The 20,994-nt window shown below is 39.6% G+C and overlaps 1 protein-coding gene across 11 annotated transcripts in view; it reads left to right on the forward strand.

Moving 5' to 3' along the window:
- The window catches only part of MLIP (muscular LMNA interacting protein), a 252,003-nt gene that overhangs the window by 226,450 nt on the left and 4,559 nt on the right, over window positions 1-20,994 (forward strand). For 8 of the 11 annotated variants that reach the window (XM_073905111.1, XM_073905112.1, XM_073905117.1 and 5 more), the window contains one exon: window positions 18,521-18,574. The exons of 2 other annotated variants lie outside the window; for them this stretch is intronic. In XM_073905111.1, the coding sequence (XP_073761212.1) occupies window positions 18,521-18,574 (54 nt within the window). Of the gene's footprint in view, window positions 1-6,765; window positions 6,843-18,520; window positions 18,575-20,994 lie in introns of all 11 variants that reach the window. One more of the 11 variants, XR_012381939.1, reaches the window with a different exon arrangement.

Here is a 20,994-nt window from a genome sequence, read left to right on the forward strand (position 1 = left end):
TCATTTTGATGTAAGAAAGATGTTAGGGTTTGAAGCTGATGGCCCAGAAAGAATTCTTGAGATGTCTTTGGTGCAAAAAGGTGGTTTTCTTAAAGCACCGAGACAGGACCCATGAGCAGAAAGAACTGCATTGGGGTCATGAGGAGTGGTACGTTATATACTTTCAAATCAGGACGGGGTTAGAGATAGTGTAAGTCTCTAAGGACTTTTGGAAGCAAGGTTTCCAGGACCTTGAGGGGGCTAGCTATTGTTAGGAAAATGTCGTTTATCACCGTCTAATAAAACTTTAGTCATGAGACCCTTCAGATGTATATCAGTGGGCCATATGCTTGGGGGATGATTGCCAACATGTATCTTGGGTGGGGTAGAGATAAAGGAAGTTTCCAGTGGAATTTTTACATGTTAAAGTAGATTCTCAGGATTCTGGGGGTCAGGCTAGGATTGTCTTTTGCCCTTAGCACAGCACTAACATGGAGGCAGCTGAGTTCCTAGAGGAATGTCACTCTGCCTGTTTCAAGGACTCGGCAATGGGCTCTAAGTAGTAAGGAAACTAAATAATTTTTCTTCTGCCTTTGTTTCCCACATCAATTTTACCAATTCCCCCCATTTTGTAATTCATATAGAAATGTTTATCTTCAAAGTTAATAAAGTGCCATGCACAACATACCTGTCAGTTTCTAAGTCAAAGACTAGTGGATGCACCCTCTGTTTTTGAGGATTCAGTTCATTTGGAAAGATTCCTTTTCCTAAGCACCACTCAGATGTTGCCACAGGAGTCTCAACGACTTACTGGCCATAGGTAAGGAGACTAACCTGCATGTAACGTGCAGAAGTGAAAGTTGATTGCCCTTCATAACCTTTTTTTCTTTTCTGCATCCTCTGCCTCATTTCTTCTGTCTCCTACTCCCATCATCTCTGAGGCACAGCTGTCTTTTTGAGTCAAACCCAAATTCCAGTTCTTCTGGCTTACTTTCATTTTCCCACTGAAGCACTCAGCTTTCTGTACTTTTTCCTCTTTTCTTATCCCAGCTACATTTTCTACCTTGTATTTAGCACAACCACAGGCCAGGTGGACAGGATGTTCTCTCTACTGTTGTCTCCCCTGCGTTTCTATTCCGCCCGATTTGCACCAGCAACAAACAAGAAAACCCATGCCAGGCCTATGAATAGGGCCAAGAGGAGGGAGAAGTAAGCCTTCACAGACGGGGCTGACTTCTGATGTGCTGGCAAGAGTGAGGCTGGGATTTCCTACTCAGAAGGCTCTATTTATAGTGAAAGCTTGCGAGGTTGTATGCATAAGAATAGCATCTTTATAGACAGAGAGACAGCTTTGAATCCCCAGGAGAACATTGACAGCCATTCTGAGGACATCTTCTCTTTCAGTTTTCAAAAAACTACATTCTTCGGAGGCCTTGTTTGTGATGGTGCAGCCATTTCTATTTCACTTTTGGTTTCTAAAATGCATTATCCTTGTGCCTTCTTTGCAGCCATTTACCATGTTCTTGTATTTCTAGTCTGCTCTTGTCTCATCCAAGAGATAAAATAGCTTTCACCCACGAGCAGGAGAGAGTTAATTATTTATCTCCCACCTCCCCTCTAGCCCTGATCACTCCCATTTGCAGATCCCAGGCTGTGATCAGAAGGACTGGAGGTCAGCGCAAGACTTTAGTAGGACTTTCATGGAGAGAGGAAAACGTATATTCCCTGTGTAAGACGACCTGAGTTCTGATCTGTCCTGGACATTTTTGTAAAAGTGTATCCATATGTGTTTTTCCACTGTTTTGGGGGAAAAATTTTTACTTTTAAAAATAGTTTTGTGAAAAGAAATATTTTATAGATCTACCAATGTTAACAAACCATTTGTTAATACATATTTTTAATATATGATTTCAGTTATTTCTGTGCCCCTTGTCATTATTAAAGTGTCCAGTTTGATCAGTGAAGTAGACTTATAGTTGCTTTACCCGTAGTGAAATGCAACAAAAGTTCATCCACAGCCTCTATTGCTGAATTAATTTTGTTGAAGAACTTCTTTTATGTCCATGTTTAGAAAAGTAATCCAAACTCTTGCTTTAGTTTCCTTATTTACAAAATAGCAATAAAAATCGAATCTTTAGGTGTGCCTGGCTGGCTCAGTGGGTGGAGCATGAAACCGTTGATCTCCAGGTCCTGAGTTCAAGCCTCGCTTGGGTGTGGTAATTACTTAAGGAAATTAAAAAATTAAAAATTAAAAAAAATGTTAAAAAAAGTAGAATCTCTATCATAGGCTTTTTACCAAGATCAAGTGAAACTTTCATGTTCTAACTTAAGTACCCAGTTTTATATATTTTTCAACATGCTATCTATTTGTAGAATTTTGGTGCTGGAGTGAAGAAGCAGTCCATTGATATAACTAGGGGAACCTAATCTCATCTGCATTGGCTTTGTTCCTTCTATTACAACCTATTCCTTTCATGCTTTCAAATTTATTCACATATGTATTTGCTTTACCTCTGACTTCTCACTCCCCTTTCCTTTCTCCCCATAGTCAACTATACTATTTTTTTCATCTGTTTGAGTATTTTCTTCCAAATGTTGCATTATTATTTTGTGTACATATAATTTCATTTACAGAAATGATTTTGTTAACACACACTTCACTCTTTTTCTGTGGATTTATTTTTCCTCTGAAATAATAGGATATTATTGCACTTGGTTCTAAAACTTTTACTTTAGGGGCGCCTGGGTGGCTCAGTTGGTTAAGCGACTGTCTTCGGCTCAGGTCATGATCCTGGAGTCCCTGGATCGAGTTCCGCCTTGGGCTCCCTGCTCAGCAGGGAGTCGGCTTCTCCCTCTGACCCTCCCCCCTCTCATGTGCTCTCTCTCTCTCTCTCTCAAATAAATAAATAAAATCTTAAAAAAAATAAAAATAAAACTTTTACTTTAGGACCAAAACTGGGCTCATTTCATGAGAATTACATGGAGAGCTTTAGAAAAATGCCAGATTCCTGAGACTCACTTAAAACTCCTAAACTTGTAACTTCACTGGACTGGATGATCTTAAAAGTTTTTACCTCCTTGGGGCCCCTGGGTGGCTCAGTCTGTTGAGCATCTGCCTTTGGCTCAGGTCATGATCCCAGGGTCCTGGGATCCAGCCCTGTGTTCCTGGGGTCAAGTCCCCCCCCCCCCCCCATTGGCTTAGGCTCCCTGCTCAGCCCGGTGTCTGTTTCTCCCTTTCCCTCTGCCCCTCTGCCCACTTGTGCACTCTCTCTCTCTCTCTCTCTCTCTCTCTCAAATAAATAAAATCTTAAAAAAAGTTTTTACCTCTTTGAAACTTTCCCATTGGTAGCAAATGTTTCCTCTTTTGTCTTTTAAATTCTGTAATTTAGCAAGAAAAGAAACTTCATTATGAAAAATAAATTAACAAAGAAAAACTAGACTGACATTAAAAAGTACTTGATTATAATTGGTGATTTCTCATATAAAACTTTTTCAAGTAAAGGGAAACACAAGTATTAAATGGTATATATACTATCTTAGGTCAAAGGTTTTTTGTTTTTTTCCCCCTTAATTAAAAAAAAGTCATAAAATGTTAGGTTGAGTTCTTAATTAAAATTATTCCCATGTGCTTGTAACATTTACAATTGGGCTGAGTGTTTATATATCCAGTATTCATGGACTTATTGAATCAGAAAGTACATTTTTTTTCCAGTACACTACTTCGATTATTAAGTCATTTCTCTTTGAAAAAGTACCGAAGCTGCCAACATGTACTTTCTTAAGATTTACTTTTTAAGAAATTAAAGTGCCTTTTTCATAAAATGAGATTTTAGAATATACCAATCCTTTATATTAGAATTATGTTTTTGCTAGGGAAGCTGAAACATTTAACTTGAAATGTATCTTATCTTTACAGTATGTCAACAGAGTATTTACTGATGGGTTTTTATGAGCCTCTTTTGCAAGCAGCTGCTCTTGAGATTATAGATTAAGAATAAAGAGGAAATATAACTTGTCTGCAATGACAAAGTGAGAGGGAAGTGAGCACAACAGAGATATTTTCAGTCCAATTCCATCCATTATTTGTGTTTTCTAGGTAAAGGGTCACTCTGCTTATCATAAGCCAAGGGCAAGACATCTTTTAGAATAGTGAGGGGACCTTTTTAGCCATATGTATGATGAATGAGAAATACACAGTTTAGGGAATGGGGAGGGGGGAACACCTAAATGTAATAGACAGTGAACTCACTGGGAGATTTGAGCTCTATTGTCTTTTGTTTTCACATCATGTAGTATTGGGGGTTGGCAATGGACTCTGGAACCTCTGATGAAGTTTCCTGGTGGTGAGGTACTGTGTGAATGAGCTAGGAAGACAGAAGAGAGGATACCCATGATCAATAGGTAGGAAAGTTTCCACCATAAACTGACTTTAGCCTGTCCCTAGGTCATGAGCATACATCCTTTAAGGCTTTTGGAGAGATCACCCTATAAATGTTGGCTTTTCTCACTTTGTTTTTCTCCTTTTGTTCTCCTCCTTATTTATTTTCAAATTCAGTCTATTTGTAAAGTTTATATTGTTTCCATTATGGAGAATATCTTAACTGGTAGTATCATTGCATGGCTACTCAGAAAAATGACTCTGAATCTACAGAAATTCAATAAATAAATTAAATTTTTAATATTATAGGCGTGTTTCCAACGTGGGTTAAGCTTTTTAGTAGCTCATCTGAAAGGAGAATTTTTTTTCTTTTTGAGGTTTCTTCTGATATTTTAACAGAGATTAATCAACAGAAGTTGCGGCAGATTGTGATTTAGCTGGAGAAGGGAAAATATAAAGTATTCTAAACTTCACCTACTGGTTCAAAGGCTGAGAGGGCTTTGAAATAAAAAAAAAAATTGTTTTTCTAATGTAAGCTGTAAATATTTGGATCTAAAGATGTGAAAACTCTTTTACAGATGTATTTCAAGAATAAAGCAACACTCCTTTGAGATAAGCAGTTTACAATTGCACATAGCTTCAAAATGAGAAAATGAACACCAAGTTAAGTGGTTTGGTTCAAGGTTACAAAAACCTTGTCTAACAGCCCAATTCCCTACCAGTAACAAGGAGCATAGACTTTGCAACTTTTTATTCCAACATGAAGTCTTGGAACCCTGGAGCCTGGAAGTTGATACATTATTTATTTCACAAAGATTTACTAAGTATCCCTTAGGTGTCTCTGCCGGACTTACTCTGAAATCAGGTAGACAGAAATGTAAGGGGCCTTGGCCAACTATATTCTTCTCTACTTGGGAAAAACAGAAATTAAATATGCAAAAAAATCCATTACTTAATCATAATTGTGGCAACTGCCATGTAGAAGACACCTGAGTAGTTATGAGTATCTGTTATAGAAGTCCTGATGTAGTCTGATGAATCAGGAAGGACTTCATGAGGCCATAATGTCTGAGCCGAGGTCTGAAAAGAAGCTGCTTGGGGGCCTGCTGTCCACTCCAGTGAGAGGGAATAGCAGCAGGAAGGTTGTCAGGCAGGAAAGAAAAGGGACAGGGCAAGCATGAGCAAATGAAAGCAGGCCAGAGTATTGAAGAAGCAAGTGGGACGGGGAACTACCATTTGAAGTTAGCAAGAAGTAAGACTGTCGGACAGCTTTGCATCCCTGGGGCGCCTGGGTTAGCTGGATTTGTGAGAAGAAAGCAGGGTGTGAGTTGAGGGGTCACGGAAATTTTGTAAGAAAGAAATTCATATTTGGAAAAAGTCGGCAAACATTCCAGTTTATTTTTATTACTTTTTAAATTTAATTTTTAAAATGTATTTTTTTAAATTCTGGTATGATTAGCAGTGTTGTATTAGTTTCAGGTGTACACTATCGTGATTCAACAATTCTATACACTGCTCGGTGCTCCTCATGGTTAAGTGGACTCTTAATCCCCTTCACCTGTTTCACCCATCCCCCACCAACCTCCCCTCCAGCGACCACCCGTTCTCTAATTCTGGGAGTCTGGGTTTTTTGTTTGTCTCTTCTTTTCTTTGTATTGTGTGTTAAATTCCACATATGAGTGAAGTCATACAGTATTTGTCTTTCTCCAACTAATTTCACTTAGAATTATACCCTCTAGATCCAACCATGTTGTCACAAGTAACATGCCGCTCACTTCACAGACTGCATTTTATTTACATTTCAAAACAGTCGAAGGTAGGTTTTAATCCCTTTATTTCACAAAGAAACTGAGGCTCAGAGAGTGTAAATAATTTGTCCGTGATTCCAGCAAACTAGCTTCAAAGCTGGTGCTTAAAATCAAAGAAATAGCCTCACCACCTTCGCCAACCACCACCATCCTGGAATCACAGACTTGTGTCTGGTCCAACAACAATGCCTTATAGGCCAGGACTGGAGCTAACCGCACTGAGGTCATCCGACTTCCTTCAGTCGACAGATGAGGAAACTGGAGACTGACGATGCAAAGTGACACACCCAAGAGCACGGTGTGAGTTACGGGGAAGAGCCTGGGTTCATCGTGAAGCCCACAGTGCTCCTCACCTTGCAACCCCAGGCTGCAGCCATTTTCTGCGGCCACGGTTCCAAAGGTTAGTGGTTAAGAGAACCACCGGACGTCTAACACTTTGACAGACTGGCAACCACATTTACTGAAAGAAGTCATCTTGAATTTTGGACTCAAAACTTCCTTTTCTCCTCTTCATTAATAATATCTGTTTTTGTTCCATCGACATAATTAGAAATCCTTCTGCATGAATAAACCAAGGTAATTTATTTTCTATCATCACAGAGATAAACCACCTGGCTCTCAATTCCGAAACTTTTCTGACAACTTTGGGAGTTCATGGGAATTGGATAACTGTTCAGGTACTGTAGAATAGAAAACCTTTGAGGTGGGTGGAATAGGAGAAAAAGCCAACTCAGAATTGGTTTTTAATGTTTTTAGATTTTTCGGGAAACCAAAACAGGGGCACTGTTTACCTATGCCAAATTGTTTTCAGAATGGATGATTTGTATAATATGTTCATAAAGAACGTTCTGTTCAAAATGGGTAAATGCAAATTAATTGGGCTTTTGATATTAAAAAAACGAATGCCGGTGAGTAGATATTTTTAAGAGAAGCAATTCTGAAAACTGAAGTATCAATCATGCTTTGTTAGGTTCTCCACTAGAGGGCAAAAAGAACATTTCAACACAATAGATGCCTTAATGACGGAGGGGGGGAGCTGGCATTTGAAACCAGGCGTGTTTCAGGTTATCTAATTGCCAGTCATCATTCTTAAAATGTACTTAATGTAATCACGAACAGCTGACTTTTAGATTTCTTCCAGGAAACCGAGAACAATCAATTTTTATATTCCTGTCCCTGAGCTCATTTGTTGTCACCTAGCTGAAATTTTTCATTATAACACTTTTAATAAGATCATCTGCAAAATTACGAATTTGCTAATTGGAAAGAAATGTGCAGAAGGAGGCAGGCTGGATGGCATTTTTTTAGTGAAGAAAAGTATACTTGGAGAACGAGGATTTTTAAAGCTCTTGTAAAATAACATGCTGGCCCCTTAGAATTTATTGCCCATGCTTGTGCTTTTATAGGCATAAAGAAAATAAACGGCCATCAGTTTGCACCTTGTTCAGAGGGAGGCACAAAGGAAAAATGAGCTTGTATTTCACAGCACTCAGCCTCCCCCTGTCCCTTCCCTAGTGCATGGTATCTAGATCAGGTTCTTTGGAAGCAGAGCCTGAGACAAGGATTCAGGTGTTTGTGATTTATTGAGGGCGTGTTCTTCAGAAAAACTTTCTATGAGAGGAGTGAACACTAATTGAAAAGGGCCAAGAGCAGAGCAAACCTGTTCCCAGGTAGCAGTCAGCCTTGTCCTAATTCACAGGGGAGAAGGGAGCGTAAGTTGTAAAGTTATCCACCCTTGAGGAAAAGGTGCTGACTTTTGGTAGCCCCGTCAGTCAGTCTTTGGTTGTGGGCCCTGATGTGGGAGAGCATCAAGAAACTCAGTTCAGGATGTTCTCCTCAGCTGAGGGCAATGGTCTGTAGAAGGAGGCAGCTGTCGGCCCAGAACTATAATAAAAACCCTGATGGAGGCATTCATCTATGTAAATTGAGTCCTTGTAAATTGAGTCTCTCTTTATATGTATGTATATATAAGCGTGTGTGTTTATATATATATGTATATATGTATGTATTTATAAACATACATATGTTTACCTTTGAGCACAGTTGTTTATCTAAACATCCTTTAATGCTATGATTTTTTTTAAAATGTCTTTTGTATGAGGTTGATCCACATGAAATCACCATTATTCAACAGTTATTATTCAAATTAGTCAATGGTTCTTGACCTATAAAAACATAAGTTTTATCAGTTTTATATAGTTCAGCCTACTTGCTTGTCTCATTGCTTTATTTTGTTATCCTTTTACTTATTCAGTGTAACAAAAGCCATATATACCATGTGGTATTTACATAGTGAAGGAGTCTTATTTTGAAACTTCAGGACAGAATGTTCCTATGTGGTTTCATCTTGCTTAATATAACCACTGTTTTACTCCTTTCACTAAAATGAGCAAAACAGTTTTTCACATTTTTAAATTTGTTGAAGTTTACCCATGTGTGACTGATTTGATACAACTCAGACATTTCATTTACAGCCATGAAATAATAATACCCATTTGCCCTCAATAAGCCATATGTTCCATATGTTCTGTGAATCAAATAGAAATCTTTTGCGGAAGAAATGACTGTGGGGTTGGAACCCTCCTCAGGTTGGTTAAAACACTATCTTAGTTCTGTTGAGGCATTAAGATGAAGTATAAGACCTCTCCTTTACTCTCAAAGAATTAGAGGTCAACCACTAACCTCAATACTTTGTATTACTAAGAGTATATGTTTGGGGTCCCTGGGTGGCTCAGTTGGTTAAGCGTCTGGCTTTTGATTTTGGCTCAGGTCATGATCTTGGGGTTGTGGAATCAAACCCATGTTGGGCTCTGTGCTCAGCAGGGAGTCTGCTTGAGATTCTCTCTCTCCCTCCGCCCCTCCCCCCTCTCAAATAAATAAATGTATTTTTTAAAAAGGATATATGTTTATGATGGCCATATCTTTCTGTTCATTGACTTATTTTTTACTAGTATATAATGTCTTTTCTTGTCCCTTGTAATTTTTTTTTCTTAAGGTCTATTTTTAAAGATAATAACATTACTATTCCAGTTTTATATTGGCTCATATCGGATAGGTAAATCTTTTCCTCCTTTTATTTTCAGCTTTTATGTCTTCTTGTGTATGTATCTTTTCTCGACCATATGATCTCTGATCTTGATTTTTAATGGTACCTAAAGAGACTTAATGTGTGAGATTATCTCATTACATGACCTTAATACTGTCATGTTATTTTATGTTTTCCATTACTCTAATTTCTTATCTCTTCTTTCTAGTTTTCCACCCAAGAGATATGGCTTTAGTTCACTAGTTTAGAAGTGATTCATTCATTTTTTTTTTAAGAATTTATTTATTTATTTGACAGAGAGAGACACAGGGAGAGAGGGAACACAAGCAGGGGGAGCGGAAGAGGGAGAAGCAGGCTTCCCGCGGAGCAGGGCGCCTGATGCGGGGCTCGATCCCAGGACCCCAGGATCATGACCTGAGCCGAAGGCAGACGCTTAACAACTGAGCCACCCGGGCGCCCCTAAAAGGGATTCATTTTATTTTGTTATGATTGCCTTTAGCCTGGAGTCCACATTCATGTTCATATACCCCTATCAGTGTCTAAATCTTCTAGGAAGACAAGTCCACTTGGCCCCTTCCATGACCTCTCATCATGTTGATGTACCCTATTCTAGATTTTCCTTCATGGAGACACCATCCTTACTCAAAGTGTTTTATTACCCTACCTTCCTGTATTTCTTGCCATATCTTCTTGCGTTTTTTTTTTTTTTTTTTTTTTCTTATTTGAGTCCTTGAACCAAGAAGGTTTTTTAAGGCAGTTCTTATTTGGCAAATACTCTGAGGCCTCATATGCCTGAGAATATATTTTATGCTTCAATGTTTCAATGACTATTCAACAGTTTATCCAATTCCAGGTGATAAAAATCTTAGACAAATTTGGTAGCATTGTAAGTATTTTTATCTTAATTTTCAAAATATCTCAGTCTTTGGAATGGCTGAAACCTACTAATAACATAACATAACATAACATAACATAACATAACATAACGTAACATAACGTAACATAGGGGTTTTCTATGGGCTTCTACACTTAGTAAATACTACACCTATTATGGTTTGAGGTTTAAATAAAAATTACCATGATTGTTAGGATGTGGTTCTGTCAGGAACTTGGCAAGGAGTATAAGAAGACAGATTAACCAGAGAGGAGATTTTAAGTGGAGGGCTGCCTCCTGTATGTAGCCTGTCTGCCCCACCTCCTTGTGTTGGACCCCGTTCCTCCATCTTTCCATACATTGTTTCACACTACAGTTTGTGAACGGTGTGAGTCCTTCCTAACGCTCTCACCACGTCTGCCATACACCTTTAAACTGTCAGCACACCCGCTGCCTACCCACCATCTTGCCCCAGCTCTCTGATCCTGCAGTGCCTACTGCAGCTTGGTCTTAGATCCCAACCATTCCCGAGGGATTCTGAAAGGGATTCTTACTTTCCTGAGTCTTATAGTCAGACGGCCCTCAGCTCATCTGCCGAGTAATCATTTACACAACTTCTCCCTCTTCAACCTCCCCTCCTTACATTCTCAAAGATGCTACTGGGAGTGTAGTGTTAGGGCAGAGCAGAATGGGGTCTGGTAGGGGTTCTCTGGAGGTCTGGGGGAACACAGATTGGCCCCATCACATTTGTGCCTGTTCCTCCTCTTAAGAAACACTTTTCCAAATTTTTGTAATACGCTGACTGACATCTGTGGACACGCTCCTGGGTTCTGGGATAGGTTTCTTGCAACTTGGGATAACTGGTTGCAAATTAGGAACAGCTGGGATGAGACTAAAGCAGGACAGGAACTGGAAAAAAAAATATTTACCAGGCTGAGTCTTAATACAGAGCTGTTTATTTTCTATTATATGTCCCATTGGGATAAAAGAGCTAATAGCCCTTATATTCTATAGAAAAGAAAGAACAGGGGGAGAAAAATACTTCACCACCACTGTCTTCTGTGAAGAAAGAGACATTCATTTTATGATTGTATTAGTGTTAGTATGATATTGACACAATTGAAAGCGATGTTTTGCCTGTAGTACCAAGCAACTAATCGTGTCCTTGAAGGATAGAGGAAAGACAGAGAACAAATATGCTTCCTTGTCAATTCCAATTTCAGTTTCTGGAATTTGAGTACAAAAATGGTGTTGGAATATAGATCTCGTTCCATTTTCATTACAACCTGGGAGCTGTGCAATGCAAAAAGTGAATGATGTAGTTAATCCCCTCAGGGAAGTGGTTTTCCAGGTGAGAAAGAAGCAACTCTAGATGAAAAATGTGGATAAGCACAAGGATGTGGTACTTGTTTTCAAAACAGGCTGAACACAGAGTAGATGAGAAAAAAAAAAATTCCATTAAGCTGCCCTTTAGAAAGTGGTCTTTAGAGGAAGGAATTCTAACTGTCCCAAGTCTATGCCTCCTGGGATGAAAGAGAAAAGACCAAGAGTAAAAATAGTATAATTTGGAAATGTTCAACCAGATCTCAAAAGACTCATTACAAAGATCAGAGCAGAAAATTCTTGTTTTCTTACTGGTATTAGAGTGGTATCAGACTTACTGGTACTTAGACTCCAATATAATGACATTAATGATCAGCACTTAATGGCAAGTTTCTCTGGGTTTATCAAATTCCAGCTGAGTTTGTGATGATACTGAGGGAACACAGGAAGGGATGTTGTGAAACTTAATAGTGTTTATAAAAGCTCATGCAAGGGGCAAGTGTCACTGTTAAAAACTGATATTAAGGATTCCAGGTAAGAGTCTATGGAGAGTTCTTTTTTTTTTTTTTATGGAGAGTTCATTTTTACCATCACTAGAGGCACAACTTCTACCTCAGCTGTGCTTCAGGAGATTCCAAAAATGAAGGGGATTCCAAAACGAACTTTTTGTCTGAGACAGCATCATTTATCAATCAACAGAGGTTGTGCTTACACACACTCACCAAGTTATCCAAGTAGAGGAGGTACTGGAACTCATCCACTTAGGGCCCAGATTTTAAAGATGAGGAAACCAAGCCCAGAGACAAAGTGATGTTCCCTAAGTCACACAGGCAGTTAATGGCATAAGCAAAAAAAAAAAAAAAAAAAAAAAAAATTAGGACTTAAGTAATCTGTACACCCAATAGAGGCTTGAGCTCCGGGCTTGAACTTATTATTACTCTGAGATCAAGAGTCACACACCCTACTGACTGAGCCAGCCAGGCACCCCTGGCAAGGGGAATTTTTTTTTTTTTTTTAAGATTTTATTTATTTCAAAGAGAGAGAGTGCAAGTGAGCCTGTGCGAGCATGGGGAGGGGGAGGAACAGGAGAAGGGAGAGGGAGGAGGAAAGAATCTCGAGCAGACCCCAAGGTGAGTGTGGAACCCCATGTGGGGCTCGATCTTAAGATCCCCAAGATCATGACCTGAGTCAAAACCAAGAGCCTGAGTGATGCTCAACCACTTGAGCCACCCAGGTGCCCCTGGCATGGGCAAATTTTTAAAACCTTTGGGCAAAAATAGATGCTGCAACTTTAAATTCTAATACTACATATTTAAACTACAGATGTTTTGGAATTTTAAAAAATATTTTAGGCTAATGCAGATGAATTCTTTAAGACATAGGGGTAGGAGTAGCGTGTTTCTGCCTGTCACTGAGAGCAGGTTTTTCCTCATAGCACAACTGCCCTCAGTAAGGGAAAACTTGGAGCACTGCCCGTTTTGTACAAGGCATAGACTCTTGAGCAATGAAGTCGATCAGTTAGTGTTTGGTGCATAATGACTAGGGTATGATGGGCCCGAACCTCCAGCAGCTGGAAGTCTTTACGGGAAATGAGACAAACCTGTGTTGAATAGTCTTCATTCACTTAACACGCATTTGGAAGGGCTTCCTCTTTTCCATCCTAAGTGGAGCTGCCTAGCCTCAGTTCCTGACGTTCTCCGACTCACTGTGCCCATGCACTCTGAATTTTCTCCCTCTCTTCCCTTCAGCCTGTGAGTAATCTCTTTTCAGCTGTTAACCCCGTATTCACTCTCTATACCCCTTCTCCCTACGAGGACACTTATCCTTTAGATTCAGTCTCTTGGAAAGAGATTTCCTTCATCCTTCTAGACCAGGTCAGATTTCTGTTTTGAACCCTCACAGCCCTCTGGTCTCTTACTTCCTAACACATTATTTCGTGTTTTTTTTCTCTATATTCCTGATTAAGTCATTAAGATCTGTCTCTCCCACTGCTCTGTGGTCTCCAAGGGCAGGGACAATGTCTTTTTTTCACCTTTATATCCCTAACATCTAGCAACATGTCGGGCACACTAGTAGGTACTTAATTAAAAAGATCTGTGGTAAATTATGTAATTATATGACTGTAATACAGCCTAATTGATTAGGACATTTTGAATATGGTTAATTTCAGTTGTGAGTAGATAAATATTTGAAAACTATCTATCCCTCAGTTCATACAAAAATGTTGGCTGTGGCCTCCTTACTCAACCTGTGGTAGCGTTGGCATCAGCTGGGAGCCACTTAGAAATGCAGGGTCTAGGGCCCTCTCCAGACCTACTGTGTCAGAATGTAAAGATGATAAGACTCCCCAGGTGTTTCCTGTGCACTGGGATATGTTATAAATGAGGGATTAAGAACTCAAATGCTTTCTTTGCCCAGGCAGATCCCCAAAATGAATGAAGCAAGCCAGTTATGTAGGTAGAAGCATGGTAACAGGTGACTTCTGACCCTTGGTCTCCTCTTAGCAGGATGGTGGGGACTGTGTTGACGTGAAGACCTTCAGCTTCATCGAACACAGCCAGGTGGCTCTACAGATCTAGATGTTGGCAGGCCCGGTGTTGTAAGACCTTTAGGCCGTTCAAGAGCAACCAGAAACACGGACCTGCATGGAGAGTTGTAGCCTCCAACACGGACAATTAAATTCAGTTCCCTTTCAGGCAAAAGAATTGCAAGGGTCAAACAGAACACACGTGTGTGATAGTTCTAGTTCCAAGGCCCCTGGTATATAAATGAGGACATTTTTAGGAATGCAGTAACAAGTCCTAATTGCTCACTAATTCAGAATTCTTTAATCTTGCAGGCCAGAAAATCCTCTTTCCTTTAGCCATCTCATTCATTCTTTCTTTCATTCATCTCTTTACCCAGTGATCATTTAGTTGGACTCGGCGCTGAGTGGGTCCCGTGCCAGGTGCCGAGGACCTTAAAATGAAAAACACATAATCCACATGACTTCCAAAGGCTTACGCTCTCCTGATGGCAATATCATATTTATGAAATACATGATTTTATGTTGATAGTGCTACAACAGTTTGTCACATCTATTTTCGAGAGGTGTTCTTAGGAAGGTTGCATTGTAGCTGGAGTGGTTCACAAGTCTAGATGGGGCAACAGAAGTACAAGGTACAGCTTACCAAAGACAAATGGAGTGTGGTTCAGCCAAAAAGCAATTCCAAAGGACTAAATCCTTTTTTTAAATATTTTATTTATTTGAAAGAGAGAGAGAGAGGAGGGGCAAAGGGAGAGGGACAAGCAGACTCCCCACCAAGCTGAGAGCCCGAAGCTGGGCTCAATCCCAGCACCCTGGGATCATGACCCGAGCTGAAGGCAGATGCTTAACCAACTGAGCCACCCAGGCGCCCTCCAAAGAGCTGAATTCTGAATAGCATTTGTAGCACCCTTGGTGATTTTAAAATGTTAACATTTCTTGCAACACTTTCTCAGCTTCATGATTTCTGGCAGACAAGAAAACCTACTTCATCTTTGTGCAGGAGGGAGAGCTCCTTCACCAAAGCTAGAGCTTTGAATTCCATTTCTCGTGTAGAGTCAAGACTTAATGAAGTGATTCAACCACATTTTGCATATTTTCTTTTTTTTCTAGTTGTCGGGGTTCTCATTTCTCCAGTTGGTTTGAGGGCATTTATCTGTCTTTGTTAGACAAGTTCACGTTACCTTGGGAGAAGCAGTGACATTTATGAGAAAGCCACACTGGTAACAAACACTTCACAAGGCTTTATATGAGTTTGGTGGCAGCTGTGATCAAGAGCGTAATAAAAATCAACTGAACATTTTATTCAAATACCACTTGTTGATTATCCCACACTAGTGAGTGAATGAAGGTCCAATTAATCTGGTATACAATATCCAGGACATGAGTTTCCATCCAGGATAAAAGTATGTTTTGTCTCATTTCATCTGAGCTTTCTATTTCACTGATCCTCCTATGAATAGTGTTCTGATGATAAAATTAGTAACTTTTCGTGTGTGTGTGTGTGTGTGTGTGTGTGTGTGTGTGTGTTTTGAGACATAATAGTAATTTGCTTTATAGAACACTTATGACCAAGTAAACAGGCTTGGATGAATCTGGCCTTCAGTGTACACCTACTCTCTGGATAGCACACCACTCACCTATTTAGAATATTTTATTTTATTTTATTTTTATAAGTAGGCTCAATGCCCAACATGGGGTTTGAACTTAGACCCTGAGATCAAGAGTTGTTTGCTATACTGACTGAGCCAGCCAGGTGCCCCTGCAGAATTTATTTTAATGTTTTAATGTCCCTGTCTCCATTCTGATTGTGAGAAGATTTTCAAACCATGTTTTATGGAATGCCACCCCGCCCCCCGCACCTAGCATCTCTAGGCCTCCCGCACTACAAAATCTCTCCATTCAGCAGAGATATCAGCATTCAGCATTATTTCTCTCCAGTGCTTCAGTGTGTCTTCCCTAATCAGTAACATATCGACATGTCTACTTGATGCTTCCTCACTCATCCTAGAGAGTAGGGGGTCTAGAGTCACCCAGGAAAATCTTGAGTCTATTCCATACTCTAAGGCAATGCTTTAGTCTAAACCTTCTTCTTCATTCTCTCCCTCAGATTACTTAAATCTTCCAAGCGCCTCCCCTCTCCCCCGCCTTCCGTATTTTGCATATCAGCCACATAGACATTTTTTGAAATGAAAATCTGATCACACATGCCCCTTTTCTTGCTTAAAGTACTTCCGTGGTTTCTCATTGCCTGGAGAATGAAGCCAGACTCCTTATCTGACACATAAATTCCATTGTATTATGTCTCCAATATGGCCCTTCATAGCCACACCAGGCACTCCTGACTGCTTCTGGCCTCTGAATGGGGCACTCATGCCTTTAATCCATGGCTCTTCCTTTTATGAAATGGCACACAGCACTCCCTTCCCTTTGCCCCCCATCCTGTCTCCTGAGTACCTTCCTGGCATATTACCACTTCATCCTTGCTTTGAAAGCACGGTGTGTCGAATTTTCATCTGGATTCCAGTCATGGCTCTGCCACATACTAGTTCCAGACCTGAAATAAGTCATTCTGCCTCTCTGTGCTTTGGTTTCCTCATCTGTGAAACAGGGTAATACTAGTGCTTACCTCACCAGATTGTTGTGAAAACGAAACAAATACATGTGATGAATGTGTCATGCGAGTACATGATTATTATGGCTAAATCTGTTACCCTTCAAAGGTATTAATACCACATTTTATTTTACATTTTCCGTCAGTTTGAGGATAATACAAAGGCAAGCCCACCATGATAAAAAAAATCATAAATAGAAGAAAGTATTCCAAAGCCAAACATAAATGATTTGGGGATTACCAATTAATCAGGATTAGTCATTTTCTGTTCTCTTTTGTTGATTAGGGCCATTAACACATAGTTTTTGAAATTCAAGATTAAAATGAAATGGATTTAAATGAGTGAGTACCTATATTGGAAAGAAGGAATGGAATGTAAAAATAGGTATTACATAATTGCTCCATCACTTTTCTAGTCTTAGCTAAACATCTTATTGGAAGAGTTCCAACATTTTAAATTTTAGGATCTTTATCCTATTCTATTTTAGGAGACTAGGAGAGTGAAAATTTGACATTGTGCAAACTCTGATGATTTATATAATTACTACTGCATAGCCTAGGTATGCTAAAGAGTCTGCTGCCTCCAGGACCAATTACCTGGGTCTAAGGTTTGAAATGGTACATAGGGTCCAGTCCTGAGCCATGCTGAGGATCTCAGGAGACCCTGAAGAACAAGAGAAAGTAAACACTTCCGGCTGATTTCTGGAATGCTATTTAGATCTCCAGTTGGCTCTGGGGCCAGATCATGCTTCTATTTAAAGCAATGGCCTCAGGCAGCCAGGAATCCTGATGTTATGATACCCAGGGGACTTCATAGTTGGGAACAGAGTGTAATGTTTGGGATTTAGTGAAACTGTAACTTTAGGTAAAAACAGGCTCCATTCTTGAAAATCCGCTGGCACAGAGGGAGGGAAGCCTGAGGAAAGGTGAAAAAGGACCTCTTTGGCCTTCCCAGCAGCCAAAACTATCATGGTCCTGGGGCCGAGGCCAGATTGCTGAGTTTTACTGGAGGATTAGGAAGTAGGCGCTCTTCTACTGAGTTACTGATCACATCAGGACCTGCCTGAGAGTGAAAGCTGGGCAATTATTTTCATACTCCTGATTTGCCCAGGACAATAACAAAACAAGGAATGTTCTTGGCACAACCCTGACGTTGGAATGAGGAGAGATGGCAAACGAGAGGGGCAAGTAGATTTATTATGAATGATAGCTCTCCCCTGCTCTCCATGTGCGTGGGTCCCTCATTCTGCCTCTCTCTCTTTCTTGCATTATCTATGTATTTCTTCTATCTTAATAGGTTTAAGTATATGTCTAATGCTCGGATGACCAATGCAATAATCAAATTCCTATAGAAGCACAAAAACTCTTTTCTGTGAAAAAGTCACTGTGTTATAAACTACATTATAACAACATATCCTATAAGATTACAATGTTTATGAAGTCCTTGTATGTTGAGATTATTACTGTTTGCAGTAATGAACAATGTTTTTATTCCAGGTAAGCATTTACTATCTGTAGGAACATCTGCATTTACTGTGGGTCTAAGCATGATTTGTTTCTTTTGCTTTGGAGCTTTTCAGTTTGAGGCCTATTGTGAGGGCTGAGACATAAATATAGCTCATTTCCTCCCTGTGAAATCTGTCAGTGTGTTTTAACAATTCATTCAATCAATAAACAATTAATAAGTGTCTATACTATATGCCAGACACTGTCAGAGTTTATGTGGGATACAATGATACATAAGATGTGTTCTTATGCTCAAAGAATTCACCATTGCCAATTTTTTTTTCCACGTCAAGAATATCTTCCCTTGTTTTAATAACAAATCAGTTCAAATCAAATATTTACACTTGGAAGAATCTACTGTGATCAGTAATAATATACGTATATCATTGTTTATTTAAGTGAAATGTAAACATTTATTTCTCCTCACTTCTACCCCCCAATGTCATCCTGGGCATCTTTTCTGTGAAGCTGAGTCATCCAATGGTGGCTATTCCTGAACATGAAACTCTTGATTCCAAAGAGGTAAATGTAAGATACAATTAGAGATGCAGTTATCCATTTCCATGTGGTATTAGATTGTAGAAATAAATCTTATTTTAAAAAATATTAATAAGATCATGCTTTTATCTCCTTTAAAAAGAAATAAAACTAACTGGCCCACTTCATGGTGTTCAGAAGTAACTGATAGGTAAGTAAATTCTTGCTTCATAATGTGGAAGGTGGTTTTAGAGGTACCCATGTGTGTAGCACTTTGATCACAAACCAGCTCCCCAGTGTCTATCTTTGAGATTTCCACCCTGGATTCATATGTGAAACCCTGTTGTCTTCTCTTGATGGTCAAAGGGTGTCCATAATACTTATGGTGGGTCTTGTGAATCAGAGACCCCAGATCTCCTGGTGTCTCCATTTCAGCTCACTGGGGAATGTCTGCTGAACTCACGGAGCCCTGCCTCTGATCCCCTGGTAAATTCTGCTTACGTCAGGTAGCATGTAGGCAAAAACATGCCAGCTGAAATGTAGCCTCTGATTTTCATACAAATATGTAGCTGCTTTCGGCTCAGGTCATGGTCCCGGGGTCCTGGGGTCGAGTCCCGCATCGGGCTCCTTGCTCAGCGGGGAGCCTGCTTCTCCCTCTCCCTCTGCGGCTCCCCCTGCTTGTGCTCTCTCACTCTCTCTCGAATAAATAAGTAAAATCTTTAAAAAAAAAAAAAAAAAGAAAGATTTAGGTAGTGTAGCTAGAGATTTGGATAGAGAACTGGACAGAGTATGGTCGAGTTCTTAAGAGCACAGGCTCTTAATGTGTTCTCAACTCTGGCTGAACAGTAGAATCCACTGGGAGTTTTTAAAAGCCCCAGTAGCAGGGTTTCACTCCAGGCAAACTTAGTCAAGATCTCCGAAGGGGGCAAAGGCTTTGGTTGTTTGAAAATCTCTCCAGGTGGTACAAATAGGCAACAAGACTTGAGATCTTCAATTTCTAGCTCCTTTCTTGATGGTTTAGGAAAGCAAATAAGTTTTTCAATCTCGGAAACAAAAATTTGAAAGTAAAACAGGAGAATCCTAAAGAAGTTTGTTTCGGGGAATGCTTTGAATTAATAAAAAATTGAGTCACATATTTCTGTCTAGCATGATAAAGATTTAACATGTGCCTTAACCTGGTAGGTTAATTTTGAGAGCTCTGTTCTACGTTGAGATTCACTGCAATTTTCTTAGTAAAACCTAACATTTCTTTCTGTTTTCTTTGATATTCCATGCAAGTTTGGAAAATCTTGGCATAGCCTTTGGTGCAAGCTGAGTGTGGGGGGTTGGGTGGGGGGTATTACATTCCAAAGGATATTTTATTCAGCATTTTATATGGCACTTTAAAAAACACTTGGCCAATGATGAACCCTCATACAAGCAGATGACATCCCTAAATTTTGATTTGACCTGATCGATTTTCAGAGGTCACTTTCATACATGTCAATTGTTCACACCAAGGCAGCAGGTGTGAACAATTTCCAAAGTAGGTGTATATATAACACCATCTAATTTATAGCAAACTCCCTGCCTGAGGTAAATGATTTCTGAGTAGAGTTACTTAGAGGAAATTAAATTCTAGTAGCAACAATTATTTCTGATTGTATTGATCATATCTTGTGAATTCAGCAACTCTGATCCACAATCATTCTATAGCCCACTTCTCTTTACGCAGGCTTAATTGTGAAAGTCATACTGGGGAATGAGATAGAATCAGACCTGCTGCTCTTCACATGGCCTGCTACATGCAGTCCTGGGCCTATTTTATTTTTAACTTGAGGGTCAATTGATTTCCAAAAACATGATTAGATGCAGTTGATTCTGACCTTTTGGATCCACTTGCTATTAACACAACTCGAGAGCTAATCATTCACCAACTGCCCATAAACACATACTAGGCAAATTCTTCTGTTTTCTCATTCCTTCTCTTTGCAGATTTTTGATAAACATTTAAGAGTTGGCAAGATAACAATAGTGCTAGCAAGGTGACTATGACTGATTTGCTGCTGTGGTGCATATAAGCATTTCGTGGTTATTTTATTTTGAATTCCAGAACCTCCATTGATGTTTAAAGTTCTAATCTTAGGGGACACACGTCTCGTTCCTTTATCTCTATTCTCCAGATGAGAACATAGGACAGAGAAAATAAGTGTCTTGTATCTTGCACATGGAAGCCACTCTCATTTTCTGGTTTGATTCAAGGGTAAACATGAAATTATCAAGAGAAATGGGCCCACTCTGTTCCCTTGAGGCAATTTCCGATAAATGTTATTTCTCAAAATCAGGCTTTGAGAAATCTTGGATTTCCGAGTTCAAGGTTGTAATCTCAGGCAAGAACTCAGAATCTGGATAATATTAACTGCTGATTAAAAGAAAGTTCATATGCTTTGATAGACAACTGGCTAGAGAGCCAGAGTAAATGTATC

This window comes from Callorhinus ursinus, unplaced genomic scaffold, assembly GCF_003265705.2.
Source record: "Callorhinus ursinus isolate GAN/ISIS: 27379988/994484 unplaced genomic scaffold, GSC_fseal_2.0 scaffold22, whole genome shotgun sequence".
NCBI classification, from domain to species: domain Eukaryota; kingdom Metazoa; phylum Chordata; class Mammalia; order Carnivora; family Otariidae; genus Callorhinus; species Callorhinus ursinus.